Raw genomic sequence first — 26,158 nt, forward strand, 5'->3', positions numbered from 1 at the left:
TTTCAGCTCAGGTATCTTTTTCTAGGTTTAAGAGAAGTTCAGAAAAATGACTCCATAGTATTTATAAATGATCCAGGCACTAACAAAGAGTTTAAGAGTTAAATGAATCCAGAATATTGAAAAACCCAACAAATGTGTTTTCTTAAAAAGAGGCACCATATGTTAAAACATGTCATTAGGCTATAATAAAGCAGTATAGGGCGCCTAGGTGGCTCAGTCAGTGAAGCAGCTGACTTCAGCTCAGGTCCATCGTTCATGAGATGAGTCCCGTGTCGGGCTCTGTGCTGACAGCTCAGAGCCTGGAGCTGCTTTGGATTCTGTGTCTCCCTCTCTTTCCGCCCCTCCCCTGCTCATGCTCTGTCTCTCTTTCAAAATAAACATTAAAAAAAAAAAGTAATAATAATTAAAGCAGTATGATAAGGCAGGAAAGCCTAAAAACAGACCAAGAATCCATAATGACTTAGTACAAGATAAAAATATCATTTTAAAACAGGGGAAAAGGATAAGTTATGGTGCTAGGAAAACTGGTAGAAATTTTGGAGAAATAAACAGAGCCTTACTTGATATTGTATACCAAGATAATAGACTAAAGAACTAAATCCAAAAGTAAAACCATAAAAGAACCAGAAGAAAATACACTTTTTAAAAAAGACCTTCCCTTCTCTGAGATCAAAAAGACATTCCCCTATGTTTTCTTCTAACAATTATAAGGTTTGTGTTTAACTCTTTGCTGGAATTTACTGTACAGAATGAGTAGGGAAGGACTTCATTTTGTTCTATATCAAAGCCGACTGTCCTAATATAGTTTATTTAACAATTGGCCCCTGATTCATTGATTTGATATATATGACATCTATCTATACCAAATTCCTACAAAAGAAAGGGTCTGTTTCTGAACATTCTACCTTATCTTAGTCACCTATCTGTCTATTACTGGGCCAATACCTATGTTTTTAAAATTATCAAAACTTTATATCTTGTATTTGATAGAACACATTTTCTCTCTTGCTTTTCTTTTGAGAGACAGAGGGAGAGAGTGAGTGCGTAAGTGCAGTGACTGCACAAGCTGGGAAGGGGCAAGAGAGAGAAGGGAGAGAAAATCCAAAGTAGGCCCACACCATCAGCAGGAGCGCTACACTGGGCTTGAACCCATGAACCAGGAGATCATAACCTGAGCCAAAACTAAGAGTCAGATGCTAACTGACTGAGCCAACCAGGTGCCCCTCTCTTACTCTTTTTAAAAAATATTTATTTTCAAAACTGTCTTGCCCTTTAATAGCTGATCTATCTATGTATGAGTTTCTGTCTCCTGTCCTATATGAACTTAATATAGCTTGATATTTGTTGACAAGGAAAATCCACCTTTGCAGTACTTTTTCAAAATTGTCCCGGTATTCTTGCATATTTATACTTAAAAAAAATATTTTTTTTCAGGGTGGGGAGCGCCTGGGTGGCTCAGTCAGTTAAGCAACCAGCTCTTGATTTCAGATCAGGTCACAATCTCACAGTTGTGAGATCAGGCTCCATGTCTACATCCTGGCTCAGCGTTGAGCGTGGAGCCTGCTTGAGATTCTCTCCCTCTGCCCCTCCCCAGCTTGCATGCAGGCACATGCACCCATGCTCTCTTTCTCTCTCAAAAAATAAAAACATAAAATATATATATTTTTTTTTCAATCAGTTTGTCAAATGTCATGCAAACCCTTGTTTATATATGAAGCAAGACCCACAATGTAAAACCTGAATGAAGCAGAATGACTAATATGACTAAGTCAGAAAATTTTAAATGTAGCTAAACAAAAACACCATAGACAATGTTAAAAGGCAGATTGTGAGAAAATATCTGTGACACAGGATTCAAAAAATATACAGAACTACAAATGATCATGTATACTGGAAATATACATGATGGTTTAATGTGCTTAAATGAAAGGACTTCTCTTAAACTAGTATGAGGGGTGCCTGGGTGGCTCAGTTGGTTGAGCATCTGACTTTGGCTCAGGGTCATCCTCTTGCAGTTCATGAGTTCGAGCCCTACATTGGGCTCTGTGCTGCCAGTTTGGAGTCTGGAGCCTGCTTCAGAGTCTGTGTCTCCCTCTCTCTCTGCCCCTCCCCTACTCATGCTCTGTCTCTTTCTCAAAAATGAATAAACATTAAAAAAATTTATGTTAGTATAAAAAAAGAAAAACATTTCAATAAAAGAAAAGCTGGGCAAAGGACACAAGTAGATAATTCACTATAGAAGAAAAACAGTCAATAAATACTCGAATGGGTTTTAACTTCCTTAGTAATAAAAAATGAGTGTGTAGGGTGCCTGGGTGGCTCAGTCAGTTAAGGGTCTGACTCTTGGTTTCGGCTCAGGTCATGATCTCATGGTTTACGAGTTCAAGCCCCATACAGGGTTCTGTGTTGACAGTGTGGAGACTGCTTGGGATTCTCTTTCTCTCCCTCTCTCAAAATATATAAATAAACTTAAAAAAAATGAGTGTGTAAATAAGACATGACTAAACTATTAAATGCCAAAGTTTTGAAAAAATTAATAATAGGATTGGCTAGGATGCACAGAAACAGCTACTGAAACTATAAATTTTCTAGAAGACAATTTGGCACAATGCATTAAAGTCCTTAAAATGTGCATGCCCTTTGATTTAGCACTTCCATTTCTATTACTGAAAATAAATCAAAGAAGATGTACACAAAGATTTAGGTATAAGAGAGTTAATTCCCGTTATTTAAAAGAACAAAAAATCAGAACCATCATAAATATGGATTGAACAAATCACTTAGGGTCTATTTCATATGGTAGAAAATTATAAAGTCACTAAAAATTATGTAAAAGAAAATGTATCATAATGGGATAATGTTCACAAAATATTGATGAAAGTTTTAAAAAATAGACAAGAGTTGTTTTTAAAAAATCTATGCATCTATTCGTTATTCATCTGTCTAGAAGAAACAGAAAATATGTCAAAATTATGGTGTGATTAAGTTATTTTCAAGGTCTTTGTGCTTTTCTGTATCTCTGACATTTCTTTAATAATCATGTGCTTCTTCTGTAATCAGAAAGAAATGCTTTTTAAAGAAGCATACTTTATTGTCACTGAAATCAAGACATTTTCAACATAACAAAAACATATTTCAGGTTATAATCAAAGACTATAACGAACAAAATTAAAGCACCCGGACATCTGAGAGCCCAAAGCCAAGCACTCAAAACAGTGCACCACACCAGAGAAAGCCACACCCAGGATGGCAGCAGTTTGGTTTCCTCTTTCTCCATACCTGTTATGGTGTTGACAACCGTTCGAAGGATAGTGGGAGGCTTTATCAGTTCTTTGAGGATGTTTGACTCGGTAGCCAATGGAAACCCATTGTCAAGCATCTCTTCCAGTACCTCATAAACCACAACCACATTGTCTTTGATCACTGGCTCTGAACAGACTCCAAAATAATCCTGATGAAAATACAATATGTAGAATATATAGCATTCAGAGATTGTAACAAAAAGAATCTTCCTAAAAAATAAGGACCTAGTCCTGTCCATGTGTTTACTCAGTGTTTCTGGAATATTCTTCTGCAATGAAGGAATGAAGCATAACCTTAGTTCTCTTAAGCAACCCGGTTTGGTAGATAGAACAGTGGACTGGCTTATAGTACTAGTATCCTCACTAACTTCTTTTATAAATTAAGAGAAAGTCATTTAACCTTTTGGGGTTAGTTTCTTCAACTAGACAAAACATGACGAATACAAAACTGAACCTAAACTATTACATGTGCTTAGGAACAAGAATTTGAAAGAACTATGCAAAATAATAATACTTGATATGACCCAGATTGGACCTAAAAATCTTCTTAATGCTTTCTGTTGTGCTATCTCTTAACACTGATACAGCAAATAAGAATTGAGAAGGAAATAAAATGAAATGAGGGAGATGAACTAGCACACCAGAAAGTCTCTAAGATGTTAGGATGATTCTAAGAAGGCTTTGTCTTTTTACTAACACAGGCTAAAGTTAGATACTAAATTATCTGGGTTGTGGAAAAAGCACTGGATTCCAAATCAGAAGACCTGGGTGGTAACCTTATTGTCACTTACCAGAGTAAGTCATGCTAACTGATACAGGTCTTGATTTCTTTACTAGTATAATCAGGATAATACCACTGGACACACAAGGAGGTTATAAGAACTAAGCATGATTGATTAAATGATAATACATGTGGAAATGCTTTGTAAATTATAAAACACTTTGTAAAACGTGATGCATGATGACGAAAAAGAAATGCTAGTAGTCATTTAGCGAGGCCCTTCTAGGAACTTCGGTTGCATCTTTTACAGGACCTCTGAGATGGTCATACAATCCTTCTTGAATTCATCCATTTGCCTTTTGAGAAAGCCCATTCTATTCATGGAAAGCTCTGATTATTCAAAAGTTCTTTCTTTTGCTAAACAGAAATTTGCTTTCTAGATCTGCCTTACAGAACAAATTTACATAACAGCCCCACAGCTATTTGAAGACAGCTAACTTTCACTTCATTTTTTTTTTTTTTTCTCCCAGCCAAACGCTGTTTGATCCTTCCACTATTCACGTTATGGTATGGTTTCTAGATCATTTCACCATCTTGCTATTTCTTTGGATATGCTCTAGTTTTCCAACATGCTCCTAAAATCATGACATCCAAAACTGGACTGTACACGTAATCTAAATTAAAATTACATCAGATAATAACAATTGTCAGAGACATTGCAATATCTAAGAACACTTAAGAGTCAGGAATGTGTTTCTAAAACAAGACTTCTTTAAAAATGAGGATTTAAGAGGGGGGGAGGGGACACCTGGGTGGCTCAGTCGGTTAACCAGCTGACTTCGGCTCAGGTCATGATTTTGCAGTCTGTGAGTTCAAGCCCTGCATCGGGCTCTGTGCTGACAGCTCACAGCCTGGAGCCTGTTTCAGATTCTGTGTCTCCCTCTCTCTGACCCTCCCCTGTTCATGCTCTGTCTCTCTCTGTCTCAAAAATAAATGTTAAAAAAAAAAATGTTTAAAAAGAAGGGGGGGAGGTAACACATTTCCTCCAAGAGTGTTTTTATTTTGAAAAATAAATAAAACACCTCACCAGATTTTATCAATCAGACATAACGTGAACTAAGCAGTTGGAAAGAAGACTTGTAAGTGTGACAAATTGCTATAGCAAAATTATGTGCAATTCTAGCGCTGGAACTCTTCCATCATATTCTAGTACTAAACAAATAATGCAGCCAGAGAGAAAAGACATTAAAATCAGGGTATGTCCATTTACTTTTAACAAATCCTTCAAAAATGACAAGCTCTGAAGTCCCAGACTTCCAAACTAGGAACTTTACTGTTATCCCAAAGTCCTCTGTGTTTTCAACGAGATTAAACAACTTTTCTCACTTCCTGTCTCGTAACAGATTACAAAATATTGCTATGGAGGGATGAAGCAAATGCTGGGTTTCACCAATGGGACTGTTAATCTTAGAACGGGGTAAAATATCATATGTGGAAATCATAATAAGGCTCAATTAGAGTAGTTTAAGGTCATAACTACTGGGTTCTTCTACTTTTAGTTACTCCACATACTGGGGTTTATAATTCTCAGGTTTTCACTGTGGGAAAGAACTGGTATGCCACATGAGAACTGGAAACCCAGAATAGTACTACCAGAAAGTATTTGTGGGAAAAAAATTATAAAATATATTTTCATTTTCCAGACATGTGATACAGATATGACTGGAAATGAAAGGACTCTTTGACTTATTTTTTAATTTCACCATAATATCTGAGTCATCATTCTCTTCTTCTTCTCTTATTCCACAATTTCTGTATTCATATGACCAATTCCAGACCACACATGACACAGAAATTAAACCAAAGGGCCCTTGCTTCTCACTTATTGTATGACGACAATAATAAGAGGCAAATGACCGGGGAGCCTGAGTAGTTCAGTCAGTGAAGTGTCCGACTTCAGCTCAGGTCATGATCTCATGGTTTGTGAGTGTGAGCCCCACGTTGGCTGTGCTGACAGCTCAGAGCCTGGAGCCTGCTTCAGATTCTGCATCTCCCTCTCTCTCTCTCTGCCCCTCCCCACTCGTGCTCTGTCTCTCTCTTAAAAATAAATAAACATTACAAAAATAAAATAAAATAAAATAAAATAAAATAAAATAAAATAAAATAAAATAAAATAAAATAAAAGGCAAGTGACCATAAAAGGTAGAATTCGAGCAATTCTTTTAGAGGGAGGATCCCATATTTGAATCCAGGGTCTGGGAAGCCTAAAATTCTGAGCTAATAATAGTGCTGACATCTTGATATAACTTACTTTCACTTCCCCTGTACCCTGCTCCCCAAGATCTTCAAATCTACTCCTGAAAGAAAAACTCAAAGTGAAAACTGTGTCTTGTAAAATGTGTCACTTAAATTCTTACAGGAACAGAAGATTTTCCAATCTTAGTTTGCAATGAAAGCTCATCACTAGTACTCAGACGCTTTGGATAAGCACTCCAAACCCAAGATGAAGTTTGGCTTCACAAATTACTCTTGCCAAAGAGAGTGAAACAAGCATTACTTAGTTTTTTCTAACACTTGAAAATATACGTGTCTTTACACACTCATTACTTTTTGATGCAACTCATAGCAATGTACTTAACAATGGCTAGCATCAAGTCCACTAAAAAAAAAGAAAAAAAAAACCCCAAACTAAATTCCTCTGATTTATGAATAAAAAGTGGGGCGATTCCAATCTCCAGAACTAAAATGACTGTATATAATCATACCAAGTAGAGTGGCTTCCTCATGCAACAGGTTCAGAAGTATTCAATGTACCATTTCAGGTGCAGCCAGTTCCATAAACAGAAACAAGGATCTTATCAGATGGGAGAGGAAGTAAGCAAAGTCAGTTTTGATTTTTTAAAAAGTTCCTTAATTGAAGCTGAATACAATGGAAACAGAACTATACAGACACTTTATAATTTACACGCATGAGCCTTCTCACATTCACGCACCTGAAACGTGTCCACTACTCGGTGAAGGAACTCAATGACAAACAGCGGTGGGACCTCTGTCTGGATCACAGCCACAAAAAAGATCTTGTGACGGTAAACACTTAAGAGATAGTGGTGAGGAGTCGGAATAACTGGAGGTACATTTTCTGCCTCGGTAGCTCTCTCTTGTGCCTCAAAAAAGTAATCACAGACAGAACGGCTGACCACACTTTTCCAATGTTTTTCCAGGAAAATATCTCCAGAGGAGTTGATCAAGAAAAGGCTATGAATCATGATGGAGACTGTCAGTGAGAGAGAGAAGTCTTTTTCAGTCTGAAAGCCTCAGGACTGCCAATTTTCAACCCTAAAAATAAAAGAAGCTATGGTCAGTTCCTCTCAACCAAAACACCTACCTATCTTTCATGAGTAGACTCATGTCTTCCTCTTCTTTAAGAGCCTGAAGTATTGCTCCCTACAATTCCTAAGGATAATTCATCAGCCATCTTGTTTGCCAATTATATACTGCCTGGTTATCTTTACTATTGCCTTAATTACTACCACTTAAAACTCAATTTAATTTTTGGATGTCTGATATATCAACTGGTCTGGAAGCTCCTTGACAAAGAAGACCATGCCATGGGGCGCCTGAGAGGCTCAGTCGGTTGAGCATTCAACTTTGGTTCAGGTCATGATCTCCTGGTCTATCGGTTGGAGCCCCGGATCAGGCTCTGTGCTGACAGCTCAGAGCCTGAAGCCTGCTTCGGATTCTGTGCCTCCCTCTCTCTGTCCTTCCCATGCTTATTCTCTGTCGGTCTCTGTCTCAAAAATAAACATTAAAAAAAAAGACCATGCCTCATGTTTTTTGTTGCCTCATTGCAGTGCTCCCTGCACAGAAGAGAGTTTCAAAGAATATTGAGTTTTATGTATTCAGCCACATGAAATGAGAAATGCTTATGGTTGCACAGTCTTATATGGCAGCCATCAGCTAAATGCAGCCAGTGAACACTTGAAATGTACCTGGTCTGAACTGAGATGTGAGGTAAGTATAAGTTCCCACCAGATTTTGAAGGTCTTGTATTTAAAAAGGAATTTTAGATACCAATAATTTAATATTGATTCGTGAAGTAATATTCAGTTAATATTGATATTCTGATATGTCAGGTTAAGTAAAATATATTAAAATTAACCTAACCTTTTTTAAAAACGTGGTTAGCAGAAAAGGTAAAATTACGTATCTGGTTCGCTTTATAGATCTATTGGACAGCGCTGGTCCATAGGTGGAAAGCTATCACTGTGGTCTTTATTCATGGAGTCAGACCGCATTCTTAGAGTACTTGTTATGCACAAGGCTCTGCACTGGATGCCTTAAAGAAATCTGAGGGATACCCCAGGTCGCTCAGGCGGCAGCATCTCTACGGTGCAGTCCCCAGGAAGAGACAGCCGGCTGTACCCCAGCTGTGGCCATTCCTCAAGCTGGCTGCGAACTGGACCAGGTGGTCAAACCGCAATGGCCTGTTGTACCAAGGGCCCCAGGGCGAGCTTAATCCCTCTGCCCGGGGACGAGACAGCAGGAGGGAGGGGAGGAGGGGAGTAACCAGGCTGGGGAGGAGGAGAGGCGGCTGCTAAACAGGGTTATTTTTGGTCTCAGCCCAGCTGCCTGCGAGCAAAGGATGATGGAGGCCCTTTAGGGTGGGGGTGATCAGGAGGCGGATTTAAGGTGTGCGCACATTCAGGCGGTGAAAAAGGTCGCCAGACAGCACACGTGCGTTCCCATGGCAACAGTGTCCCCTCCTCCTTCAGCCACCTGGTCGGAGCGGGCCACCTCCCCAGCCCAGTAGTTGGTCCCTCACCTCTCTCCCCGCCATATCCCGTAGCTCTGAGGGTCAATCCCGCCGCATTTCCTAACTCTGACCCTGCCACCCGCGCCCCGCTGGGACCCCTGCGTGCCCCCGCCCGCACCCTCGTGTGCCCCAGCCTCCAGCCCCCGCCCCGGCCCGGTGCGTGCCAGCGCTGCCCCTAACCCCACCCGGGTCTTCAGCCCTTCTCACCCAGCCTCGCTCTTCGCAGCGCCCACAGTTCCGACGCTCGGGCAAGCCCCACCCCCGACCGCCCCCCGCACTCGCGCCGACGGCCGCTCATCTGCTGATTGGCTGGCCGGCGGGCCTCACGGCAGCACCGCCCACGACCGGGACCTAAAAGCCGCTGATTGGACGTCAGTGAACCGCTCCTCCCCTCTGATTGATCGCTGTCCGCGGGTCACATTCTTCTTGGCTTCGAGCTCCCAGTTGGCCCGTATTGAGGCTTCGGCAACCTCCGGTTGGTGCAGCTCTGTGGCTCCGAGCCCTGATTGGCTGTCGAGATCGGTCTGAGGGCCGCCTGGACCTTAGTCAACCAGTCACATAGGGGCAGCTGCTGCTGCCACCTTCGTAAACGTGGAAGGAACCTCGAGGGGGATGCTAAAAAGTGTGACTTCCAGGGCATGAGTTGTGAAATAGCATCATGAATAATAAGCCATGGGTAGTAACAACTATTTAAAAAGAGCCACGATGTCTTTTCATTTATGTACATTGGGTAAAGATGATTGGCTGTATATAGCATCAAGAGCTCTGGACCTGGATACAGGAGGCCTCTTCCAGCCCCAGCTAGACAACTTAACATTGGACAAGGCACTTAACCTTTCAGAATCTCAGTTCCCAGATCTGAAAATGAGAGAGTTGGGCAGGTCTCTCTGTAAATTGCATTGGAGTTCCAATGACTTTGATAATACATTTTAAGTGATTTAAATCATTGTGATCCAGAGAGCCATGAAGTAGAAGTCAGAAAACAAGGTTTCACCTTCAGTTAAACTAAAAATTAGTTATCAAATGAGATGACATATGGCAAGGTGCCTGGCACATAGTATGTGTTCAATAAAACAGCAACTGGTGTTAATGGTAATAATGTTGATCTAGACCACAAGGCTGCCACCCTGCTTGGGCTTTAGTTTTCACTTTGGTGAAAGGAAGCATGAGTGGCAGCTCCTCCGTAAAGAAGACCATGATAAATGTATATTGAAGGTGGTAGGGATTGTTCTCTTACATACTTGCTAAGGAGAGATAGTTGACTAATTTTTTAAGTAAAAGAGAAAATCCAAAATCAAAATGGCTGGATGATGTGGCATCACATGAGTTCTGGTGACAGACTGCCTGGGTTTTAATCCTGATCCAATACTTGCCAGCTCTGTTACGTTGAGAAAGTACCTTTACTTCTGTAAATTTCAAGTTCCTACCTTCTCAAATAAGGGCACTAGTAGTGCCTACTTTGCAGAGTTGTGAGGACTGAGTTAGAAAAGTGTTAGCGATGGTTATTACCTAAGAAGCAGCACAAGAAGCTATTGCATATGGTTACTAAGCAAGTGTGTCAAAGATGCAGAAATGCAATCACTGCTGTGGGCCTTTCTCATTCATTGCAGTAATGTTTACTGAGAGCCTCCCACGTATCAAACCCTGTGCTGGGTGCTGGGGATGCTGCAATGACTACCATCACAGGCATAGTGTCTGTTGTCACAGAGACTAGCTGAGAAAACAAGTGAGAAGCAAGTAATTACAAAGCAGAGTGATGGGCAAGGAGCACATGGTGGCAGGAAGAGGATTGTTGGCGGAGGGGGCTGACCTAGAATCAGGAAAGTCCTTCCAAACTGACACCTGAAAGATGAACATATATTCCTCAAATAAAAGGGTGGATGGACAGAGAGCAGATTACATGTGGAAAGCTCTAGAGATGAGAGAACTAAGTACAGCTGAACTAGAATTGGACAAAGAGTGAAGGGAGATGAGATTAGGAAGATACAGAGAGCCAAGTGGTTGTGAGCTTAATAATTGCCTGCATGTTTTGTTTATAAAATAATATATAATAATATTTATTGTAATTATAAATACATATATATATGTATATATATATATATATATATATATATATATATATATCCAGAACTGTGTGCCATGCACTACCCATTCATTCTATAGATATCTAGTGGGCCCTACTATGTACTAGCACCGTTCCAGTGTTTGGATACATAACACCAGTGAATATAAAACAAAGATCCTTGCTCCAGTGGAGCTTACATTCTAGTAGGAGAAGACAAATAATAATCAATAAACATAATAAGTAAAGTGTATAGTATGTCAGAGGGTGGTAAGTATAATGGAAAAAAACAGAAGGGAGATCAGGAGTGCCTTAGGACTTCAGGAAAAGTTAAGGTTTTTAAAAGGGTAGTGAGAGTACATCTCATTGAGAAGAGACATTTGAGCAAAGACTTAAAGGAGGAGATGAGTTAGCCATAGGGATATCTGGGGGAAGAGCACTCCAGTAAAGAGAATAGGCAGTGCCAAATCCTTACGACCAGAGCATCCTGGAGGAGTCCCAGGAAAAGTAAGGATGGCACTGTAGCTGGAGTAGAATGAACAAGGAGTAAAGTAGGAGATGAGGTTACAAAGTGGAGGGTGAAGACTTCACTACATAGGATCTTATAAAGATTTTGGCGTGTAGTAGTTGTGGAATGAGAAGCCAATGGAAGGTTTGAGCAAAGGAGTGACCGGGTCTGATTTTCCAATCTGCTGGGTGGAGAAGAGACTGTGAACAGACAGAGTGGAAGGAGACCAGTCAGGAGGCCACTGTAGTAATCCAGGTAAGAGACGGTGGGGGGCTTGGGCCAGGGTGCAGCCACGGACATTGTAAGGAGTCAGTTTCTGCCTGCAGCTTGAAGGAGCCAGCTGGATTTCCAGATGGATGGGATGTGAGAAGTGAGAACAAGAGAAAAGTGAGGAGCTACTGAGCCTGAGTATCTGGAAGGACGGTTCCATCAACTGAGATTAAAAGGAGGGGGAGGGGCTCCCGGGTGGCTCAGTCGATTAAGCATTGATTAAGCATCGGACATCGGCTCAGGTCATGATCTCACGGTTCATTGGTTCGAGAGTCCTGCATCAGGCTCTGTGCTGACAGCTCAGAGCCTGGAGCCTGCTTCAGATTCTGTGTCTCCCTGTCTCTCTGCCCCACTCATGCTCTGTCTCTGTCTCTCTCAAGAATAAATAAACGTTTAAAAAGTAATAAATAGATAAATAAAACATTAAAATTTTTTTAATTTTTTTTTCCATTTATTTATTTTTTTGAGAGACAGAGCACAAGTTGGGGAGGGGCAGAGAGAGAAGGAGACACAGAATCCGAAGCAGGCTCCAGGCTCTGAGCTGTCAGCACAGAACCCGATGTGGGGCTCGAACCCACAAACCGTGAGATCATGACCTGAACCGAAGTCAGACGCCCAACTGACTGGGCCACCCAGGCGCCCCAAAACATTAAAAATTTTTAAACAGACTTTGGGCACAGAAGGTTTGAATGAAAAAAATTCAGAGTTCAGTCTTGGACATAGTAAGTTTAATGTATCTATTAGCCATCAAGTGGTGATGTTGAGAAGCTGCTGAATATATATGAATCTAGGGTTCAGGAGAGAGGTCTGAGCTAGAGATGTACCATTGGGAGTTATCAGGATATGGATATTAAAGCTAAGAGTCCAGTTGAGATGACTAAGGAAATGAGTATGGAGAAGAGGATCAGAGTCCGGGGGCACTCTGAATTTAAGGGTTCACATAGGAGAGGAAGATCCAGATTCATTTAGTCTTCCCAACTACTCTAAAATGAATTATTGTCATGATCCCCTTTTTATAGATGAGAAAACTGCAGTGGGTGCATAAGTAATCTGCCAGAGGTCAAGTAAATAGGTAAGTAGCCAAGCTGGAGTTCAAGCACACAGGAAGATCTAAGCAGTCTGGCCCAGACTGCACACCTTTGGCCTCTCTCATAAGCCTGGGCCCCCAGTGAAGAAATGTTAAGTGGGAAAGGGAAGTGCTTTCACATGGACATTTCAGAGAGACAAGGGATGTGGGATGGGTTAGAGAAGGCCCAGCTTGAGGGTAGGGAGATCATTTAGACTACTGCAGCAACCCACGTGACAGATGCTAGTGACTTCAGCCAGCATGGGGGACTGGAGGGCACTGGACAAATTCTAGAGGTGTTTTTGAGGTAGAATGGTGGGGGGTTAATTAGAAATTGAGTAGTAAGGAGGAATGGGGCATCAAGGATCATTCACAGATTTCTGATTTGGGTAGCCGTATGGATGCAAGTGTCATTTGTTGAGATGGGGATCATTGGAAGAGAGCCACATTGACAGGAGGGACAGGGGGCATGAATGCATCCATAGCCATGCCAAGGGTCATGTCCAAAGTCAACACCCAAGTATTTTTTTTAGTTTAATCAAACATCATAGATTGGGGAGCTCATATAGTACCATGTCATGGTATTAAGAGGGACCACAGGAAACCATTGACAAATAGCAAGTCTATTTTATGCATAAAAATCTCTGGGAAAAGATTTTCTAAACCTGCCACTGACGCACTATCACAGTGTTTAAAAGCTCTCACTACTGAGTTGTTTGTCTACTGTGAGAAGGCAATCTCAGCTCTTAGCTAATAATATTATTACTAATATTTTGGTCTGAGACAAGAGAGGCTTTGCTCACTGAGAAGACATTTTTAAGGGCTCAGTAGTGGGGCCCCAAAACCCCTCTCTGGCTTTGACACATCTCAGTGAGCAAAGCCTCTCTTGTCTCAGATCAAAGCCAGAGAGGGGTTTTGGGGCCCCACTACTGAGCCCTAAAAATGTCATCTCGCTGAGCAAGGCCTCTCTTGTCTCAGACCTCATTCCTGGCCATGCACTGAAGAAACAGAATGCCTTCCCTCAATGTCTGTATTTTCACTGATCCCTCTACTTGGCATGTATTTGTCTCTTACTCACCCTATTTGTGGAAATTCTTTCCAGCCCTCAAGGCCCAGCCATATGTTTTCTCCTCCACAAAATCTGTCCTAAGCTGGATGCCCCCACATTGGAAGTAATTTCTCCCTCTTCTGTGATTAAGTAGCATTTCACAGCTCCTTCATATAACCTACAGTGCTTTTGACACTGTGCCACACCTTTGGGTATGCAATCTGATCACCACAACTGGATTGTAAATCAGTTGAGAACCACAGTGTGCATATCTCAATGCCTAATATACATTCATTCATCTATTAAACTAATATTTATGGAGTGCCTACTGCCGCCTGGACACTGAGGGTACAAAGACAATTAAAGCATTCCTTCAAGTTTAGAATCTAATGTGGAAAAAAAGACTCTAAAGAAAGGACCTGGTGTCTTTAAAAACTCAAAAGCAGCTCCTTCAAGGCTGGTCATGGAAGGAGCCTGTCCTTCCAGAGAGGAGAGCCTAAACCTAACATCCCTCCCCTCCAACAAGAGACCCATCTTCCTCTTAGGGACCTCCTGCTACTCCCCACCATGCTGGACTTGGGAGATTAGTATTCCTTTAACTCTTCAACACCAATACAGACACACTAGTTTTTAATTTCCCACAGCAGAGCAAGGACCAGGGTGGATGCTTATACAAAGCTTGTCTAAAGACTTGGGGATCATAAAGGGGAAATGAACAGAAAGAGGAACATACACCTGACAATGTAGATCACAAGAGGTGATGTGATCAGGATATGCTGGGATGCACACCTGCTTCCAGGTGGCAGAAGTGCTCTCTAACCCTCCTACTCAGGAACCCCAGCAAAGCCAGCTCAAGTTCCTGAAATCCAAACCCTGCCTGACAAGAAGACAGCAGCGTCCCTCTCACTGCAGCCTCAGGCTGGCCTCCTGGTTCTAGTCTCCTGAGGAAAGTAGTCATGGAATCAAATGGCTCCTTCCCTAGACGCTATTCCCAGAAATACCCAACTGTGGATATCCCTGGACTTTATAACAGGTCCACCTAGGGCACAGCACTATTCTGTGTCTTCTTGCTAGATGTTCCTTCATTCTCTCTCTACACTCCTTGCATAGATTACCTCATGAGTGTTAAGTACTCTTTTCATTATTGAATTTTGATTTAATATCTCCAACCTCAACCTCTTCATAAACCTCCAGATCTACATATCCAATTACCCACTTGGCATCTCCACTTACGTGCCTCACAGACATCTTAACGGGGCAAAAAGGAACTCTTGAATTTTCTTCCCAGATCTGTTCCTTCTTCCAGCCCTGCGCCACCTCCAGTTTTCCCCATCTTGGTAAACAACATCATCATCCATTCAACTACTCAGACCAATACCCACGAATCATCCTGAGGTCCTCCATTACCCTTGTGCCCACATCTAATCTAGAAACAAACCCTGATGTTTCCATTGCCAAAGTATATCAGGAATCCATCCTCTCTTCAGCTCCACTGTCACAACCCCCATGCAGGCCACCATCGCCTCTTGCCTGAAACACCTACAGACTGGTCTCCCCATTGCACTCTAACCCCTTTCAATTCATTTTCTGTACAGCAGCAAAAGTGAGTTTAAAAGAGCATAAATTTAAATGCCTTTACCACCTTGCTATAGACTGTGTCCCCTCAAAATTCATATGTTAAATCCTAAAGTCCAATAGGATGGTATTTGGAAGTGGGGCCCGTGGGGTGTGATTAGTTCATGAGAGTGAAGTCCTCATTAGTGCTCATGAATCCGTCTATTATAGGAGACCTCAAGGAAGAACCTTGCACTTACCACCATGTAGGGACACAGAGAAAAGATGGCTGTCTATGAAACATGAAGCAGGTCCTCACCAGACACCAAATCTGCTGATGCCTTGACCCTGCACTTCTCCACCTCCAGAATTGTGAGAAATAACAGTTTGTGGGGCGCCTGAGTGGCTCAGTTGGTTAAGCATCCGACTTCGGGTCAGGTCATGATCTCGCAGTTTGTGAGTTCAAGCCCTGTGTCAGGTTCTATGCTGACAGCTTGCTCAGAGCCTGGAGGCTGCTTCAGATTCTGTCTCCCTTTCTCTCTGCCCCTCCCCCACTCACACTCTGTCTCTGTCTCTCTCAAAAATAAACATTAAAAAAATTAAAAAAAAAAAAAGAAATAACAGTTTGTTGTTTAAGCCACCCAGTCTATGTACTTGTGTTGCAGCAGCTTGAACAGACTAAGGCACATCTATCTATCTCCTCCCCTCTCTCCAATGGAGTCTCTTGTCCCTCCTCCAACCCACCCTCCCCACTCCCCATTTCTAGGCCCTGGAATATGTTGTTCTCTCTGCTTGAAAGGTTTTCCCCCTGGTCTTCATATAGCTAGCCCCTTTTCTTTACCTTTAGGCAGTGGAGGAAGAAATTGTTTCATTATATGACTAGGTGAATGAATTATCATTATGTTATATGTCCTGTGATGGTGTATATACAGACTATTATGTAAGCAACTAGTAAGTGTTAAAAAAAAAAAAAAAGCTCATTCAATAAAACTGAATTACTAGCCTACTCTGTTCTTATCCTAAATTGGAGCCATCAGGGATTACATTCAGGGGCATGTAACAGAAAACCTAAACTTAAATAATACTGGCTCCAACAAGATAGGGGTTTATTTTTGTCACATTATGAGAAGTCGAGAGGCAAGAAACCCAGGGCTGGAACATCAGCTTCGCTTCAAGGATTCAGGCTTCTCTTAGGTTGGCATTCCACCTTTCCTAGGGTGGAACTTGCACCTTCGTGCTCACAACATTGCCGTCGTGGCTCCAGGCCTCAAGCTGTATTCCACACACACAAAAAAGGAGGAAAGACAAAAAGCAAATGAACATGAGCCAAAGGGGAGTCAGTTCTCTTTGATGAGCTTTTCATGAGGTCCCACTTTTGCTCTGTTGCTGAATATTGAGCTAAAAGAGGTCCTGGGAATATTTTTAGCTGGGCACAATACTACCCCCACCTCCCAAACAGGACTCTGTTAATAAGGAAGACAGGAGAATGGAAAACTGGATAGACAACTAACAGGCTGTCCACAGCCAGTGGGAGTGAATAGAGCAGTCCATGAATAGATTGGATATTTTATTTTATCAAGTTTATTTATTTTGAGAAAGAGAGAGCAGGGGAGGGGCAGAGAGAGAGGAAGAGAGAAAGAAATCCCAAGTAGGCACCGCACCAACAGTGCAGAGCCTGACGCAGGGCTCAAACGGTGAAATTGTGACCTGAGCCGAAATCCAGAGTCAGACGCCCAACTGAGTGAGACACCCAGGTGCCCCTAGCTTGGATGTTTTAAATGAAGTCTAGAATTGAAAGACTTAGGGAAGACTGCCTGGAAAACAGAGAAGTTCCACAAGGTAACTTTTATGTAATTTCCACAAGATAAATTAAGAAAAAACAATAAAAACATGTCCATAGAACAAGAATGTCTGGTAAGTGATGGCCAGGAAAAGGGTAATGTGGTCAGCTCTGGTCTGAAAGGGCTGTAGGATGGCAACTGGTCTCAGGGTCCTAGATAGCCACAAACTGACCATGTGATCTGGGGCAGGTTAGCTAGATAAATTCTTTGGATCAAAATGTTATCTGTGAAATGAGAGGATTGGATCAAACTATCTCTGAGATCTTTCCCAACTCTAAATTTCTGTTAACAATGATCTTTCTTTCTTTCTTTCTTTCTTTCTTTCTTTCTTTCTTTTCTAGCAGTGAAATATTTTAGACAAATGAAAGCTTATATAGAAAACAGATAAAGCAGAATGATATAGGGATCAGAATCCTGAAGTTCTGTCTACTTGGTTTCAGTCTTTACCCCCATGGTGACCCCTGAGCTCTATAGAGCGTACCTCTTTATATTTTCATGTCTAACTGTAATAAAATAAAACGATGTTTTTACTGGTATAAGTCAGGCTACAGATACAGCGGTATTCTTTTCAGAGAGGGAAAGTTGGTTTTATTTGTTAAAAACAATCTTAAACACTTTAAAAAAAAAAGTCAAGTTAAATCATTAGCGTTTCAAATTGTGATACTCTGTTGTGACTCTCAGGTGAAAATCACTGGGGAAATATTAATCAAATCTCATACGAAAATTGACAATCTCCTCCAAAATGTGTTCAGTAACATTGGGAAAGAAAGAAGCTTGGATTATAAAGAAAAGTTTTCAGAGTAACATACTTATTATTTTCTAGGTAGTTATTTAGATAAAAATTATTCTCAGAGGAAAAAAAACCAAACCTTCACTTTGCAAATACTTGTTTCCTGTGTGCCAGACTTGGCTGCTTCCTGTTTACCAAAAGTAATTGTTGGTAATTCAAAGCAAAGACCAGAAAAAAATACCTCTTGTCAGTCACCTGCTGAACTTCCTTCCCTTTCACTTGTTACACTTTTAACATTCCCAAAGTTTTTTAAAAACCCTTTTAAAACTTTAATTTATTTGAAAAAGTAATACTGGAAAGACTCAATGGATTCTGAAATAGTTATCTTCAAGTTTCTTCCTCTAGTATCTACACTCTTGAGGATAAGATTTTATGACTACTGTTTATTTTTCTGACCCATACAGAAACCTAAGCTTACCTTTATCTCCAAAATAGTCCATTATATCCAGTTTTCCTCTCTTTCTCCCCACCATAAGCTTCTGCATTTTTCTCTCCACTGCTTTCCTTCCTCCTTCTTGATCCTGCTTTTTCTCTCACTAAACGTAACCTCTTTAATTTCCAGATAGGTCTGGAAAACACCATCTGTTCCAAGGATCCCTGGTGCAGATATACGTTCAGGGGCACTATTCCTTGAACCCCAAATCCCAGACACATGGCCAGCCAACTTTTTCTCATTTTTTAGTTTAATTTTTGCAAATCTCCTCCCCAGACAAAATAAAGTAAATCGTATTCAGGTATTCATTAAAAGCAATGCGAAACTCAAAAAGTATACATTTTAATGATACATTTCAATTAGGTGCTTGAGAAAAATACAGGTTATTGTTTACATATTTGTGTCGCCTTGTCCTCAGCCAGAAGGTGCCTAGCTGTCTGAGTCCGACATCCCTCAGACCGAAGCCTCAGTCTAATGAACCAACTAGTCTTTATTCTAGCGAACGGGCCGAATTTCTAAACGAGCGTGGCAGAGCGTTTGCGCCAACAACGGGGCAGACTCGGTAATAAGCTCCTCGTTACAGAAGGTGGTGCTATTGGGTCTGAGGGGCGCAGGGGCTGGCCGGGGAACTCCCAGAGCAGAGTTGCAAAAAGAAACCCGGGATTTCTAAAGCTAGTCCCCCTGCTTGGAATACTCGAGAGTGAGACTTCTAGGGACTCAAAGAGTTGGAGGTAAAGGCAGAAATGCTCCGGCAGGAGGGAATCCGGGAGGAAACAGACCCCAGAGCTAAGGGTGGCGTCTCGGGGCTGGGCTCTAGCGTCCAGGGGCGCCTTCTGGGGACTGGGTGCAGCGCGCGGAGAAAAGTTGTCGGGGGGAGAGAAAGGGGGGCGATGAAAACCAAATGTCTTTCATCCCCTGGAGACAAAGAGGTGCCTTCTTCTGACAACAGCTGCCAGTGCCACACACACCATACGGCGGGGCCGGAGGGGGAGGGGAGCCGGCGAGGGGAGCGTCTGAGACGGGGACCGGCTCCGACTTTCAATAATGGGGTGGTTGTCATGGCGACGAGCCCTCCATCTAAAGGGGGTGGCTGAAAGGACCCATTGTTCTGGAGCGGGGCTGCCCGGGTTGCGCCTGTTTCTAAGAGACACCTTTGAACACCTCCCCGCGTTCCGGGGAGGGCTGCGGACGGGAGCCGGAGAGCGTCCCTGGGAGTTGCGCGCCAGGACCGCATACCACAGATGGCGACGCCACCGCTGCTCGGCGAGGGGAGCAAGCCGCCGCTTGCGCCCGGGCTCGCCGCCTCCCACGCAGGCATGCGCCAGGGACCAGCGTGGGACTCGCGCGCTTGCCGCCGCTCTGGCGCTGGGTTCGTCACGCCCCCGGCTCCCGCCGCGCGCGAGGCTGACCGATGGCGCGGGGGACGAACGGGCGACTCCGCGAACGCCTGCCCGGGGGTGGGGCCAGGGCGGCGCGGGAAAGCCCCACGGAGTAGCTTTCCCGTCGTGCTGGGAGAAAAACCAGATCACCGTGTCAAGATGAAGTTACAGGGCAGCACTGCAATTTCCCCATACGAGCAAACAGTTTGAAACAACCTGAAAGTGCGTCGCTGGGGGCCGGTTAAATAATGTGGGGCACGTCCCTCTGATGAAATATTAAGCTGTTATTAAAAAATACAAGGCAGGGGCGCCTGGGTGGCGCAGTCGGTTAAGCGTCCGACTTCAGCCAGGTCACGATCTCGCGGTCCGTGAGTTCGAGCCCCGCGTCGGGCTCTGGGCTGACGGCTCGGAGCCTGGAGCCTGTTTCCGATTCTGTGTCTCCCTCTCTCTCTGCCCCTCCCCCGTTCATGCTCTGCCTCTCTCTGTCCCAAAAAAAAAAAAAAAAAAAAAAAAAAAAAAAAATACAAGGCAAAGGGGCTCCTGGGTGGCTCAGTGGGTTATGCCACCGACTTTGGCTGGGGTCTTGATCTCGCAGTTCACGAGTTGGAGCCCTGCGAGTTCCAGCGCTGCGTCAGGCTGTGTTGACAGCCCCGAACCTGGAACCTGCTTCGGATTCTGAGTCTCCCTCTCAGCCCCTCCTCTGCACGTGCTGTCTCTCTCTCAAAATTAAATAAACATCAAAAAGTTTTTTTAAAAAAATACAAGGCAACTCTGTATGTGGAGATACGGGAATTTTCTGGTATAGTCTAAGTAATCAAACAAGGTGCAGAACAGTGTGAGCAGCTTGTGTACGCGCATAGGCACATAGACTGGTGTGTTTGCGTCTCTCTGAGCGGTTGCGTCTTAGTGGGCCGACTGTGGGACTAGAGGTGAAGAAAACTCTCTTCAGAAAACCATATTGTCTTTTGTACTTTATGAATTTTATCCTATATATCACGTATTTATTACCTCTTTAAAAAACTTTTAAGAGTTCAAAAATTGTATTTGCTTGAACACGAATGAGATTTGGAACTCTCCATATGGCATCTAAACGCCTTTTTAAAAATGCTTTAATAAATATTAGTTTTAAAAGTATATATGTACAAGCAAATGCCATTAACTCACAGATATGTAAAGGTAGTCACAGTGGCCAGTCGCATATGGAAACACACATTGAGGGCCATCTGATGTTGGAGGATTCCACTGTATAATCCATCTATTATTATATCAAATTAACCACAGGGCTCCCAAATTAAATTAATGGCATTGCATTAGGGTGATATTCCTAACTACAAAATGATTTATAATTAGTGAACTGGACTACTGAACCCCGAAGACATTGATGAATTTTCTACACATAAAAATAAAAATTGTTGGGGCACCCGGGTGGCTCAGTGGGTTAAACATCAAACTCTTGATTTCAGCTCAGGTCATAATCTCACAGTTTGTGACATCAAGCCCCTCATCAGGCTCTACGCTGACAGCGCAGAGGCTGCTTGAGAGTCCCTCTCTCCCTCTCTTTCTCTGTCCCTCCCCTGCTCATGCATGCTGTCTTTCTCTTTCTCTTAAAAATAAAAAAAAATTAAAAAATAAAAGCTTTAGTGACTCTGAAAAACAGGGAGAGGTTGTGTGAATTTCTAGGAGAAAGCACATAGGAAGGAAAAGAGCACTCTGCCATTCATGGGGACAGTTGCCACTGATCTTAAAGTAGAACTTTGAAGAAAATTGATTTGCAGGGCTATGAATCCCAGTTACCCCTTCCTCTAGCTCAGAGCATCGCTGTGCCTGTCACCTTCTAGCTCAGAGCAGTGGCGGTTTCTCCCTTGTTGCACAACCAGAAAGTCCTAGGTTTATGCCTATGGACAACACCTGCTTATAAGAGCCAGAAGCTGTAGGTGTATTTAGGCAGCAAGCCAGAGAACTTTTTGAGTTTGAAATTTTGTTTCTTTAAGCTGGGAAGAACTCTCTAGAAGCTCCTCCACCCAGCTAACAGCTGACTTGTGTTGGCTTGTTTAAAGCACTCATGAAATTGGCCATAGTACAGAACTCTTATGAAGCACTGGACTTACCAGTAGGAACAGAATACTTCCTGTGTAATTATGGTAGAGCTCACTCTACTCAATATCACTTAGAGGCAGGCAAACACTAATTCCAGCTGATAAGAATTAAATTCTGACTATAGAATCTAGGCTCTGGATATATGGGTGTTCACTGTACATTTCCTTCAAATTTTCTGTTATGTTTGAAATATTTTCTAATAAATTTTCAGATAATTTTCTGACCTGAAAGCTCCATTTTCTCAACATTTCTGAAGAACAAAGCAAGACCAATATTTGGGAAAATACTAGAACTTTTCATTTAAAATCATATTTCCCACTCCATAAAACAAAAACAAAAAACACCCTAAGATCATAAGGATACCATGAATAATAACACAGAATGAGATTCAGAGTCTAAATAATATCAATGGTTTTCTTAAGCTTGAAAACACTTTGGGGAAAATATTTGGAATTTCCTAATAAAATAATTCCCAGTATTCTTAAAAAAAAAATTTTTTTTTTAATGTTTATATTTGAGACAGAGCGAGAGACAGAGTGGAGGCAGAGGAGGGGCAGAGAGAGAGGGAGACAGAATCTGAAGCAGGCTCCAGGCTCTGAGCTGTCATCACAGAGCCCGATGCAGGGTTCGAACCCACGAACTGTGGGATCATGACCTAAGCTGAAGTCAGACGCTGAGTGGCCAACTGAGCCGCTCAGGAGCCCCTAATTCCCAGTATTCTTACATTTTAGAGATGATAACACAAATTTTTTTAAATTTTTTTAACGTTTATTTATTTTTGAGACAGGTAGAGACAGAGCATGAATGGGGGAGCGTCAGAGAGAGAGGGAGACACAGAATCCGAAACAGTCTCCAGGCTCTGAGCTGTCAGCACAGAGCCCGACACAGGGCTCCAACTCACATACTGCGAGATCATGACCTGAGCCGAAGTTGGAAGCTCAACCAACTGAGCCATCCAGGTGCCCCAAGATGATAACACAAATTGTGTGTGTGAATGGAATGTTCTTTTTTTCCCCTTTGTATTCAATTTTAAATTGCTATTACTTGTTTCTCACTCCCAGATTGCCCTCTTTGTAGGCTTCCATCTTCCAGAAGTTCCTAAAGGGCCTCAACCCAGTGTAGATGTCAAAGTCTCAAAGTTTTCTTCTTCCTTTTTAAGCACCCATGGGCATCTGTTCCCACAGCTGCCAAACTACCCACCAACTAATATTCAATCTGTCCTTAGCCCTTTCAGCATACTATGAATAAATAGAAAAGAATCTGAACTATGAAGTGTACAACTAGTGAACATTTTATAGTCAATTAAACTTGATGAGTTTTCTTAGCTTACTATCTAATATTTTTGTATATTAAAATACAAATATAGCACCCTAACTCCAATCCCCCACTCCCTTGATTAAGTGCATAAGAGGTTAAGTACTTATTTTACCAAATTAGAAAAAAGGAAAAAAAATATGAAGAGAAAATGAAAAGAACAGTAATTATAGAAATTAATGAAGTTGAAAACTGATCAAGAAAAGAGAAAGTAAAAATGGAAAAGAAGTAAGAGATAATCATGGATATAGAAAAGATTTATTTTATTTTACTTTATTTTATTTTATTTTATTTTATTTTATTTTATTTTATTTTATGTTTATTTTTGAGAGAGAGAAAGAAAGGGAAAGGAGGGGAGGGGCAGAGAGAGAGGGAAAGAGAGAATCTAATTGAAAGCAGCCTTCACACTGTCAACATGGAGCCCGATGTGGGGCTTGATGCGAGGCTCAAACCCAGGAACTGTGAGATCATGACCGGAGCCAAAGTCGGAAGCCCAACCAACTGAGCCACCAAGGTGCCCCTAGAAGATATTTTTTAAAAAAGTTTTCTTCATAGGGGTGCCTGGACAGCTCAGTTGGGTAAGCATCTGACTTTTGATCTCAGCTCAGGTCTTGATTTCAGGGTCATTAGTTCAAGCCCTTAGCATGGGGCCTACTTTATTTATTAAAAAAAATTTTTTTAATGGTTATTTATTTTTGAGAGAGAGAGATTGAGATAGAGAGACAGAGCATAAGTGGGGGAGGGGCAGAGAGAGAGGGAGGCACAGAATCCTAAGCAGGCTCCAGGCTCTGAGCTGTCAGCACAGAGCCCTTCATGGGGCTTGAACTCAGGAACCGTGAGATCATGACCTGAGCTGAAGACGGGTGCTCAACCGACTGAGCCAGCCAGGCACCCTGCGTGGATTCTACTTAAAAAAAAAACAAAAACAAAAACAAGTGTTCTTCATAAAATTATGAATTATGTGACAACATACTTGAAGCTTTAGATGAAATGTAAAATTTCCTGGTAGAATGTAAATGACAAAAAGTGACCCAAGAAAAGGTGGAAAATGAATGGCCCATTATCATAGAAGAAATGGAAAAATAATTAAACATTTTTCCATGAGAATAAGAGGATAACAAAAACTATTATTAATATCTTCAGAGAGATAAGAGGGATCTATGGAAATGAGAACAGAACAATATGAGGAAGGAGCAATAGAGAACAAAGACCAAGAAAGAACTCCTAGAAATTTGATATATAGCTATCTTAACTTGAAAATTCAAAAAAACATTCAGGAGAGTAAGTCTGGAAATCTCCCAGAAAGTATAGAAAAAAGACAGAAGTAGAGAAAACAGAGGAAAGATATAAGAAAAACAGTAGACTAATGCAAAAAGTTTAATATCTTACTAAAAGGAATGCTATAGAGCATAGAGGAAATGGAAAGAAGGAAACTTTTTTTTTTTTTAATCTAGTAAACTTCCCCATACTGAAGGGCCTGAGTATCTAAACTGAAAAGACTCAGTGAGTACCTAGGTCAAAGAATGAAAACTACCCAGAGTAGGAAGAAGAAATACCTAAAACCTACATGGATTTAAAGAAGAAGAAGGAGAAAGAGAATATGGAGGAAAAGGAGAAGAAGAAGAAAAGAAAAAGAAGAAGGTGGAGTTGAAAGAAGAGAGGTGATAGGTTATCTGGTGCATTTGACCAGGGGGAAATAAAGGAGAAGCACTACATAGTTCTATTGGAGAGTGAAAGAAGAATAATTTGAGTACAAGTAAACAAACACATGAAAAGTAATTAACTTCAGGAAAAACAGAATGCTGTATGAGAAAAGAAATGTCATCACAATATATTACTCAGCATATCAGTGACAAAGCATTAATATCCAGATATATAAAAAACTTCTGTGATTCAACAACAAAAGACTTAATTTCAAAATGGGCAAAAGACATGAATAGACATTTCTCCAAAGATGAGATACAAATGGCCAACAAGTACATGAAAGATGCTAAATGTTACGAATCATTTGGGAAATGCAAATTGGAACTACAGTGAGGTACCCCCTCACATCCCTTAAGCTGGCTAGTGTAAAAAATAACAGGGGTGCCTGGGTGGCTCAGTCAGTTGAGCGTCCAGCTTAACCTCAGGTCATGATCTCGAGGTTTGTGAGTTTGAGCCCCACATTGGGCTTGCTGCTATCAGCACAGAGTCTTCTTTAGATCCTCTCTCTCTCTCTCTCTCTCTCTCTCTCTCTCTCTCTCTCTCTCTCTCTCTCTCTCTCTCCCATTCCCCACTCACATTTTCCCTCTATCAAAAATAAATGAACATTTAAAAACAGCAACAACAACAACATAAAATAACAAGTGTTGGTAAGGATATAGGGAAATTTGAACACTTTTGGACAATTGTTGGGAATGTAAAATGGTGTGGTCTCTATGGAAATCAGTATAGTAATTCATTAAAAAATTAAAAATATAGAAATATGATCAGGAATTTCACCTCTTGGTATATATTAAAAAGAATTGGAGGGGCACCTGGGTGGCTCAATCAGTTAAGCATCTGACTCTTGTTTTCAGCTCGGGTCATGATCTTGTGGTTTGTGGGTTCGAGCCCTGCATTGGGCTCTGCCCTGACAATGTGGAGCCTACTTGGGATTCTCACTCTCCCTCACTCTCTGCTCCATCCCCACTTGTGTCTCTCTCTCTGTCTCTCAAAATAAATAAATAAACTTAAAAAAGAAAAAAATAATTGGAATCAGGAACTTAAAGAGATATTTGCACACCCATGATCATAGCAGTGCTACTCACACAACAGCAAAATGGTGGAAGCAATCTAAGTGTCCACAAACAGATAAATGGATAAACAAAATGTAATATATACATATAATGGACTATTATTCAGCCTTAAAAAGGAAGGATTTTCTGACATATGTGACAACATGCGTAAACCTGGATGACATTATGCTAAGAGAAATAAAT

At 41.7% G+C, this 26,158-nt stretch overlaps 1 protein-coding gene across 2 annotated transcripts in view; it reads right to left on the minus strand.

The window, feature by feature from the left end:
• The window catches only part of AP3M2 (adaptor related protein complex 3 subunit mu 2), a 109,629-nt gene that overhangs the window by 14,301 nt on the left and 69,170 nt on the right, over positions 1-26,158 (minus strand). Inside the window, exons 1-3 of one of the 2 annotated variants that reach the window (XM_058720539.1) lie at positions 9,044-9,164; positions 7,017-7,359; positions 3,280-3,451 (exon numbers count right to left, since the gene is read on the minus strand). In XM_058720539.1, the coding sequence (XP_058576522.1) occupies positions 3,280-3,451; positions 7,017-7,289 (445 nt within the window). In that variant the 5' untranslated portion in view covers positions 7,290-7,359; positions 9,044-9,164. Of the gene's footprint in view, positions 1-3,279; positions 3,452-7,016; positions 7,360-9,043; positions 9,165-26,158 lie in introns of those variants that run through there. The other variant, XM_058720540.1, reaches the window with a different exon arrangement.

This window comes from Neofelis nebulosa, chromosome 3 (assembly GCF_028018385.1).
Source record: "Neofelis nebulosa isolate mNeoNeb1 chromosome 3, mNeoNeb1.pri, whole genome shotgun sequence".
Lineage (NCBI taxonomy): Eukaryota > Metazoa > Chordata > Mammalia > Carnivora > Felidae > Neofelis > Neofelis nebulosa.